The 10963-nt window shown below is 36.6% G+C and overlaps 1 protein-coding gene across 1 annotated transcript; it reads left to right on the top strand.

The window, feature by feature from the left end:
- Positions 1–493: 493 nt before the first annotated feature.
- Positions 494–1051, top strand: LOC124889569 (F-box protein PP2-B11-like). Its single transcript, XM_047401520.1, has one exon. It carries the CDS (start codon positions 494–496, stop codon positions 1049–1051), a length of 558 nt encoding a protein of 185 aa, XP_047257476.1.
- Positions 1052–10963: the final 9912 nt, after the last annotated feature.

Below are 10963 nucleotides of genomic sequence, written 5' to 3'. Positions count from 1 at the left end.
TGAGATATACTCCCTTCGTCCAAGTTTATGTGTCACTATCTACTCGAGTACGAAATTAAGAAAGAAATGAAGTCTTGTGAAATTTGTGATCTAAATTAAATCTTAAACATTTGTCTTGTATCTTGCAATCCTGCTTTGATAATTTCTCTTTTGAACCGAGTGTCTATCAGAAGCAACCTCCCTACCCTATGTAAGGGAAAAATGTATATATCGTATCCTCCAAAGGCGAACCTATGATTTACAGATGACAGAAGCACCACCAAGTGCATATGCACGTTAGTTAAAACATGTCTCTCATAAATATGAATTAAAAATGACTCAAATTTATAGGGTTTTCTCTATACACACAGAACCCATGCCTTCGATTTGAGAAGAAAACCCGGCAATTTCGAGTAGTGCACCTACCTTTGCTTTTGTATTTTAGGGTGCCTAATAATATATATATATATATATATATATATATATATACGCATAATTTTTTTCGAAGTTAACAATGGATGCACGTGCATCCGTGCCCTTCAACGTGGGTCCATTTTTGTTACTCTCCACAGACCCCACTTTTGAGATTATATGGGTATATTTATGTTATTATTTTTTCGTAAGCAGGTTTCCAAAAGTGGCTCAGCTGAAATTTGTATGGTGGCTTGAAATTTGGAGCACAATTAGAGCTGGGATTCTGTCACCCTTGATATGCTACGCAATTTACTTTTTTTACAAGTTGAACGAAGATTATTATTCTGGGTTTGATCCTCGAGACGTGGAGGTTTCAGTTGGAATTTCTGGCGTTGAATCCAAAAACATGCTGATTGTTTGCTTGACTATGTGCGACTCACCTTATAATCCGCCTTCCCCATATCTCACCGATGATTGGCCTGATGACGGACCACTTCCTGAACTTAGAGATGATGGCTGGTTTAAGTTAGAAATAGGAGAGATTTTTACTGAAAATGAAGATGATTGCATAGAGTTGAGAGTGCAAGAAGTGAAGCGTGGTCGTATAAAACAAGACCTTATAGTTGAAGGGATTGAGATAGAGCCAAAAATAGCTTAACCATTTTATACTTGTTCTGAAATTCATTCGATTAATTGAAGGAAAGGTGTCTTTTAAATCTTGAATGAAGGATTGGTGACATTGACCAACAGATAGGGTCAAACATCATTAGGAAACTTGATTAAGTTAATTGTGGACTTGATTAATACTTTCAAAACTTTCTAATCTTTTCAAAAATACAAATCAACCTAACCCACACCCCTCTTCAATTCTAATCAACCACTCAACCCAACCCACACCCCTCTTCAATTCTAATCAACCACTCTCTCTCTCCAGCTTCTCCCAACCAACAGTTTTGGAAAATTTCTCCCTTCAACCTCCAGCGATAAATAGTTGGGCGAGTTTCTTTTCGATTTTCAACCGTCAATCGATATGAATACTTCTCCGACGACAACAACTTCGAGTTCTTCGTCCTCCTATTTCCTTTTTCATAAGTAAAAAATTATGAAAAAATAAAGGAACTTGAGACAACTACTCTTCTAGTATTGAAATGTGGACTAAATAAAACCCTAATTTCTGGCATTTCTGCATTTCTTCTTCTCGTTGTCGTACTGTTGATTTAAATTTATTGGTGATTTTTTGTCACAGTTGATGTTCTTAGTGTGTATGTGTGTGTGTGATATGTTGGTGTTGCTGGGTTGATTTGTTATTTGTCTTGATAGAAATGGTATTGAAACAGTTGAAATATCTGATGTAATAGATGAAAGATATGATGCAACAGATGAAAATCTGATGCAACAGATTAAAAATCTGATGCAACTATGAAAATCTGATGCAATAGGTGAACAATATGAAAATCTGATGCAACAGGTGAACAATCTAACAGATCATTCATCTGTTGCGACAGACGACTCTTCTGTTTGGAAGAAATCTAAACAATATTAATTCAATAGATAACTGATTAGTGATCTATTTTTATTCTTTCCAACGGTTTACTCTTTATTTTAAAATCTGATGCAACAGATTAAAAAACTGATGCAACTATGAAAATCTGATGCAACAGGTGAACAATCTAACAGATCATTCATCTATTCCGACAGACGACTCTTCTGTTTGGAAGAAATCTAAATAATATTTATCCAACAGATAACTGATTAGTGATTTATTTTTATTCTTTCCAACGGTTTACTCTTCATTTTACAATAGATTAGGACTGTTTTTATTCTTTCTAACGATTTACTCATACAGGTTGGTTATCTGTTGCAACAGATAACATACCTGGTGCAACAAATTAGTGATCCGTTTTTATTCTTTCCAATGGTTTACTCATCCGTTGCAATAAGTCGGTTATATGCTGTAACAGATAAAATACCTGGTGCAATAGATTAGTGATCTATTTTTATTGTTTTCAACAGATTACTCATCCGTTGCAACAGGTCAGTTATGTGTTGCATCAGATAAAATATCAGGTGCAACAGATAGTGCTATTTTTATGGTTTCCACATATTTCTCATCCGTTGCAATAGGTCGGTTATATGTTGCAACAGATAACATACGTGGTGCAACAGATTAGTTGTCTGTTGGAACTGTTATATTACTGTTATGCATTAATCAATTATAATCTATGTCATGTTCCTGTTAATTTAAGATAACATGTCTCCCAAAATAAAAGAAATCGAATCAAGTCCAAGTAAAGGAACAAGTGCAGCAGCTCAGCTACATCCACCACTCTATGAGTTTGCTTTACAAGCGTTATCTCAATCAGGAGCAGAAGATAATGAACACAGGGAGGATAAATCTTTCAAAAGAGATGATCCAAATGCTAATAGCCCTTCCATTGAAGAGTTGGTCAAAACCTTCAGCATTGATCGTTACCCTGTGAGAATGCAGTGGGATGGTGCCACAAATTTAATGGGTGATCTCGTGGTTAAGTCAGTCATGAGAAAATCTTTCTACGCCTTCAGAAAAATACTTCGAGAACAAAAATTAGATTCTTATTTCAGGGAAAGCTGCTTTGGGAAATATCTTGATTTGTCGGAGGACAACAATGCTCGTTTCCAGATGAAAATGGTATATGATCTTCTCAAGCGTAGGTTTATATATGAAAACAAAGATAAGATGGATGAGGTATGGATGAATTACTGTGGCATACCTGTTTGTTTTGGTTGGGAGGAGTTTGCCATAGTTACCGAACTAAACTGTTATCCTCCTTCTCCTTCTCAAGTTATACCTACTCTGACCCAAAAAAGCACCCTGCACACCCAAAAAAGAAAAATGCAAGTCGAGTGATCGTGATGACCTAGTGTCCATTATTGGTCCAAGCTTCAAAAACAAAAATATGATTGAAGCGTTGAAAGGTAAAGGACTTTCAAAGAAGCACAAGCAATCATTGTGCTTGGTTTGGTTTGTACATAATGTTCTTTGGGAGAGAGACGTTAACAACAACATAAGCCTCGGTTTAATAAATCTCTTCGAGGATCTTGAGGCATTTAACAGCTATCCTTAAGGTTATGAAAGCTTCAAAATGACTGTCGAATATTTGTTGAATCCGTTAACGCCAAAAACAGTCAACTTATATGGTTTTCCATGGGCCTTCATGGTAAATATTTCTTTTATCATGATATGATTCATCATTTTTTTATTCAATAATGCTTTTGATTTATTGGCGTTATGTTATAGGCTTGGGCATTTGAAGTCATTCCTTATTTGAGACAACAAGTGAACTACCAGGAAGAAGTTTTCTGTCCAAGAATTCTGAGATGGTTGTCGGCCAAAACCGATAAAAATGCAAAATTTCTTAATCTTTTCAATCCCCCCAAGGAAGTAGTAAGTCCAATTCTAATAAAGTTTTTGTTTTAATTAATGATTAAATGATTTCATCATCATTCTTAATATAGTTACTGATTTATTTTGGATTGTTCATCCGTGGCTTGTTCCGACCAATTGAGAGTTGAAGATGCCATTTTTTCTTACTTTATGATCTATGCAAAATTTATCGGACCCTAAGTTCGTTGATGGAATAAAAATGGAATTGTTTGGTGCAACAACCATCACAAGAAAAATAATTTTGGAGGGTGGGGCTAATGATGCTCCTCTTACAGTTTTTGAAACAACAAGTCATTATGATTATGATCATAATGGTTGTACATATTTTTATCCAGATTTTGCCGCATCTAGCGAATGTTCTTCATGCAAATGTCAAGACTGCAAGGCGAAACACGAGGGAGTGATTAATGTTATTAATGCACTAACTGCTTCTATAAAGGAAATGACATCTAAGAGGGGTGTCATTCCATCAAAGAGGATTTCATATCCAAACACTCCACTAGAGATCAAGGCAGCTAAAAGGAGAAGGAAAGACACTTTCAAGGCATCATCAATCATCAAAAAAGGCAAGATAGCAACGGCTCTATCTTTATCTTGCACCAATGTTCAGTGTGCAAGGGTCATAGAAGAGCAGCATGAGCTGAAGAAGGTGAATGTACATCATCTGTTCTAAAAAACAAACAAGCACATATCTGTTTCAACAGATAATATATCTGCTGAAAATTATCAAACAAATGTATACATCTGTTGCAACTGTTGTCTAACCTGTTACACCAGATTCGTTATCTGTTTCAACAGATGAGTCTTATGTTGTAAAAGATGGGTCATCTGTTCGAAATTATCGTACTGCTCTGATTTACCTATTCTAATTTGTCCCAATAGATAATCCATCTGATGAAACATAAGAATCATCTGTTGTAACAGATGGAAAATCTGTTGTATATCTCTACTTAGCATTGACAATTCTAGCTTTCTAGGTGGATGTCACAACTACTACCGAAGAGCATAATATGACAGTTGATAATCCATCAACTGCTTCCAAAGATTAAGAAAAAGTGGAACCTGTCAGTTTGGTATAATAGAAGAATTACCCGTTTGAAGGGTTCAACATCTCGGATGAGGCTCCAAATACAGTTGATCAACGACTATTCAAAATGGATTACCGATGGGTTGTTAAAGTATTATGCCGGCAGGTACATAAATCAATTTTATGGATATTGGTGTATACAATTCTTGTTGTAAGAACCTGACATTAACACATATAAATCATCATGTAGAAAACAAAATGACGAGCGCTACAAAGTGAACGAATCGAGTCTTGGTTTTGATATGTTCAACTTTGTTGTTGCACATCTCGGAACGAATAATTGATTCTATTTGATGTCACAGCCCCAAACTTATTGGAATGATGAGGTTTAAAGACCATACATATTACTATTAATTAATACTTTATTTAATTGCATCTGTGTATTGATTTTTTCGTCACATAATCCAAAATATTTGATAATATGTGCAGCACATCGATGTCATTTTTTACTACCTCCGAAAGAAGGCCAAGTTGCAAACACAAGAACAATACAGATACACAATAGGCAATTGTTTGTACAAAGTTTACATCAATAATGCCTAAGATAGGTATTGTCAATAGCAGCCAGAAGTTTTCCGAAAAGAGGAATGCTTAATCAACATCATCAAAAGTTTTAGCATTCTGGCTGGCTTACCTTGGCATTTGATCAATGAAGTATACATCCCAATCAATTGTGGTGATGAATTCCATTGGGCGTTGGTTGTCGTCATTCTAAAAGAGAGGCCCATCCGAGCTTATGACTCGATGTAGCGAAGGAGACGTTCTGGGCCGTCGTCTGAGATACAAAAGCTGGCTAAAATATTGCCTACTTACCTTGATATGAGTGGCTTTTTAGATCAAAAGGTTCGTACTAATTGGTCGACGATTGAAGCATACCAGGATAAAATGGCTAATCCATTTGATGTACAATATGTTACCGGAATTGCTCAACAAACCATTGATAGCCTGTAAGTTTAAGTATCATGATTTAGTTTCATTTCACAAATTTCACAACGCTTGCATGAATTGTAAGATATAAATTATCTATTTTTTTATAACGCAGGGATTGCGGTCCTTTTGTTTCCTCCTATGCCGAGTATTTGAGCGATGGATTACAAGTACCAAATGATGGACTTGATGCCGGATTACTCCTCAAAATATATGCTGCTCTTTTATGGAAACATGGAGAAGTGAAAGCTCATAAGCCATACGCAACCGACGTTAAAGATCCACGATGACCAAAGCCGAATTCCATAGCACTGGATGAAGAACAACTTGTCCATATTGATTAGATCTTTATAGCTCTAGTCCATCAATCTAATAACCTATCCTCCTTGGTTTAACTTGTTTATTTATTTGTAGAGTAGATCGTTTGTACTCATAATGATTTTTTTTACATTTCATTTATTTGTTGAGTTATTTCATTTCATGTAATTTCTGAAGGCTTTGATTTATTTTATTCTGTCTATGAATATAATTAATTCTGAGTTTTGAACATGTTAATTAAAAAGGAGTACTAGATTCAAATATCACAATAGATAATACATCTTCTACAATAGACGACATATCTTATCAGACAAATTTAGAAATATGTTGCAACATGAGATGAAATACGTAGGTCATCTGCTGGAAATTATATAATATGTCTTCCTACTTTTTTAATTTTCTCCAACAGATTACCGGTCAGTTGCAATAGATAAGTTATATATTGCAACAGATCATAAATCTGTTACAACAGACAGACGGGGAACATCTGCATACGCAATAGATTACCAACCTATTCCAACAAATAATCAATCTGTCACAACAGCTACTATATCTATTACGACAGATATAAAATCTATTGCATTATAAAAATTCAACTTTGTCAGACATAAAAATTATTGCCCCTATATGTATAGTGAATTGGCTTGAAATGAAAATTTGTTATCGTATTCATCTCTGTCTTTGTATATGTTCTTTTTTATACATGGGCTCCAACCATTTAGTTAGTACCCCATATGCCCAGAAACATTGCATCTTTCCCACAACGGGGTCGCACACACCGGTCATTTGTGTGTCGGTCAGCAAATACTCCATGTATGCAAGCGAGTATGGCCCGTACGCTGCACCGGTTGTATTTTTTAGGAGCTGGATGTTCTTATTTCGACCTTCAAAAACCCATGATTCCTTCACCAATACTTCAGCCAGCAAATGATCCATCAGCTTACTCTGCGTTAACAACTTGGGCAACAACTTCAAGAGTAGCTGTATGTGGGTGAAAAACGTCTTTTCACTGAACACAGGTAAGTTTCAGTCATAAACCTTAATCTTTCCCTCGTATAGTAGTATCTCAACAGTGAGAAAATGGGTAACATCCACGTTCATGACTGAAAAGACTTGGTCCAGCTCTTGTCATGTGGATATGGCCTCTTCCTTCTAACATATTTAATCATTTCTTCATCCCATTGGAATGTAGAAACTAACTGATCAAATCCCAGGCCACCGGAATCAGCTAGATTACAAAGATCAGCGTACCTATCTTTTGAAATTATTGTAGAAGTTGAGGTCCATTATCCTATCAGTAGCATCATAAACATCTGGGTACGCTAATTGTCTTCCCCTCATGAGGCAGAGAATTTCATCAACATACTGTGGTATAAGAAGATAATTTTTAAATAGGTTAGTAATTGTAAAGAATAAAAACACAGTAGAAAGAATCTGATGTAGAGGGTTCTCTGAATCAGTTCACAGATTACCCAGCCAACGCAACTTATGCAACAGATATGTATTATGTTGCAACAGAATACCAAGCTGTTGCAACAGATTGCACATCTGCTACATAGATTCTTATTCATGGAGTAGATTGGAAGGGTAGGTTAGCAAAAGAAAACTTACTTTGTCCTCGTACACACACACATATTTTTTATATTCGAGAAGTCTTTGGCGGCAAATGAATGCATGGTGTATTCTTTTTTAACCTTCATCTTGATGAATTCTTCCAGTTCCTTCTTCTTCTCCTTGCCAAGCGCCGCAAATATATCCACCTTCTTCGGCGGCCCCTAAACTTCAACAACGATTGGAGCGGGGGAAGTTGCATCTTTTGCTAATTTCAGAACGGAGAGAATTTATCTAATTTTTATTCTCTTCCTCCTAACCTCTACTTTAGGAGTGGATGGCTCCCTCACCTCGTTGGATGGTATGAAACCCCTCCTAGATTTCAACTCCTTAGCAGCTTCAACAATAGACTTTAGCTTGTCGAGGAGTTTATCCTCTCTGTCCTTACACACTTTGCATTTCTAATGAGAATATGAGGGTGAGGAGGGGTGAGAGGGACCACTATAAGTGTAGGAGGGACTGGTGTAGGAGTAAGAGGGAGGACCTGTGCAAGGGGTGATTTATTTTTTGCTGAGCACCAACATGCTCATAATCATAACTGGAAGCAGAAGCAGAAGCAGGATGGCTGCCACCATCACAAACAACTCCACCAACAACACCCCCAAAAGAAGCACCCAGATCTGTTGCAGTTTGAGTTAGGTTGTGAAGAGCTTCAACATTAGACTGACCTTGCCTAACTGCTCTTCTTATGGATGTTTCTCCATCCAATTCCTTCTTTACTAACTCCACCATTGGGTCTTTTTTTGTATCAACAAGACCCAGAGTAAGAAAAGAAGACATCCCCAGCTCATTTATGGTAGGCATGATCCAAGGATGCACAACCTATAAAAAATGACAGGAGGAATTTAAATTATATAATAATAATTTACAGTCAGTTGGGTTACATGGGGCTTGGGTTATGCTAACACAGCCAACTTATGCAACAGACAATCTAGCTACCGCAAAAGCTGATCTGTATGTTGAAACAGATTGATAATATGTTGCATCAGAATACCCATCTGTTGTATAATTTACAGTAGATGGGTAATCTGTTGAGTAGAGTTTAGCAGAGCAACATATGGTTAATCTGTTGCGAAATATGGATTACCTTTTGCAACAGATTACCCATTGCACCAGTTGCAGTTGATGGGTAATCTCTTGCAACAAATGAAACATCTGTTTCAATATCTTTCTTTGAGGCAAATTATTTTAGTTGAAAGAAGATTTACTGCATCATCCAAAGGGTTAAAGAGATCAGCCTCGTTAATTTTTTTTTGCTGCTCTCTACTGCAGCCAACCACCTAAGGATCCTTGGATGAGAAACCTTATCCGGGTAATTCGTGAAATACTTTTGGAGGGAAGGAATGGCTTCACATGCCCAATCCTAAAAATTGTAAATAAGAAGCAAGCAAAAAAAAAGTCACAAGTATATTCAATATAAATTAATGAATGAGTAAAAATAGTGATCAATTTTACCATGAAAGCCCAAGGAAAGCCGTATAATATGGTCGTCTTTCGCTTTAGATCTTTCAGTAAAAATTTGACAGTCAAGTAGTAGCTGTCGTAGCCCCAGGGATAGTCGTTGAATCTCCCAAAATATCAACAAGCACCAAAAAATCACGTTCTATGACTTTCTTGATGTCTCTTGCCAATAAAACGGAATGGACAAACCAAACTAAGCACAACTTCTCCCTGCTTTGGTATGTCTTTATTCTTGAGATCCGTTATCAAATCCTTCACTTTGTAGCTAGGTCCAACAATGCCCAACAACCCATATTTTTTTATCTTGCGTTTGTTGGACCCTTTGTGGGGTATTTTCTTGATGGCAAGTTCTTTTGGACGATCGCATCTCAAGCCCGTCACAATGGCAAACTCTTTCAATCCAAAACAAACCGGCATGCCACAGTAGTTGATCCAGACTTCATCCATCTTATTTTTGCCCTCCTTCAGACCTCCATTATCCCCCACATACATGATCCTGCACTTTAGAAGGCCATATACCATGATCATTGGGAAAGGAAGAGGGCGAGGCCCAGACAGCTCAAGAAAGTGTGCAAAGCAGCTCTTCTTAAAAAGTGCATCTATGTTTTCCTTCTTTATAATACTCCTAAGTTCATCAAAAGGTTTCCCTAACTGACACTTAAGTACAAGATCACCAAATACTGCATTAGGGTTATTCATCGGCATCGCAACTCGAAACTTGTTAATACTAATGGTTTTGACAGAATCATGCTGGAATTTTAATATTATTTCACGCCCCATTGGTGAGGAGGAGTTATCACTTTTCTTGGCTTCATTTTTCCCTGACTGAGATTGTTCTAGAAGTTCCTCCGAATCTATCTGTACTCTAGCCTTTTTTGCTTGGTGATCGAAAGTTGATCCACTTTCTCCACTTTCTGTTTCTTTTTTTTTGGGAGACATCTTTTAACTACAAACAAAAGAAAAACAAAAAATACAGTGCATTTGATGTCTGAATAATTTTTTATAAAAGGTGAGACAAATTTCAATAAATTATTCTTACCACATAACCAAAAAAAAATACTCCAACGGACAACCCATCAGTTGGAATGGATGGGGAATCCGAATCTATTTGAAAACCTATTTAATATCTCCCCACAGATATTCCACCTGTTGCAATGGGTGGAGAAATTTCAATAAATTATTCTCTGCTACATTACAAGAAAATACTCCAATAGATAACCCATCAGTTGGAACAGATGGGGAATCTGTTTGTACACCTATTTAATATCTCCCAATAGATCTTTCACCCGTTGCAACAGATGGACCACCACCACCACAACCAATTCCATGACTAATGCCACCAAGACCACCACCAATTCACCAATACCAACACCAAGACCACCGACACCATCGTCAAAAAACACAAATACCAACACCACCAACAACAGCTACTAACAATACCACAAACACCATCCAACAATGCAACGACAGTCAACAAAACACTGAGAGAAAAACTAGGGTTTTCTCGGATGCTTCCTACTTTTTTAGCATCAAAACTCAAAATTGTTAACCCATTCTCGAAGATAATACAACTAATAGTCTTCTTTTTTATCATTAACTAAAAATCTCTATTTTTTAGAATAAAGAACAAACGTAGAACTCTTCTCGAACTCTGTTACATGCGAAGATAGAGAAAATAACAGATACAAGTGGGAATGAAGTTGAAAAAAATAACTATATGTAGTCGTAAATGGGAAGAAAAT

The sequence above is a fragment of the Capsicum annuum genome, chromosome 12 (assembly GCF_002878395.1).
Source record: "Capsicum annuum cultivar UCD-10X-F1 chromosome 12, UCD10Xv1.1, whole genome shotgun sequence".
In the NCBI taxonomy this organism is placed as follows: Eukaryota; Viridiplantae; Streptophyta; class Magnoliopsida; order Solanales; family Solanaceae; genus Capsicum; species Capsicum annuum.
This window is presented reverse-complemented; position numbering and strand designations above follow the sequence as displayed.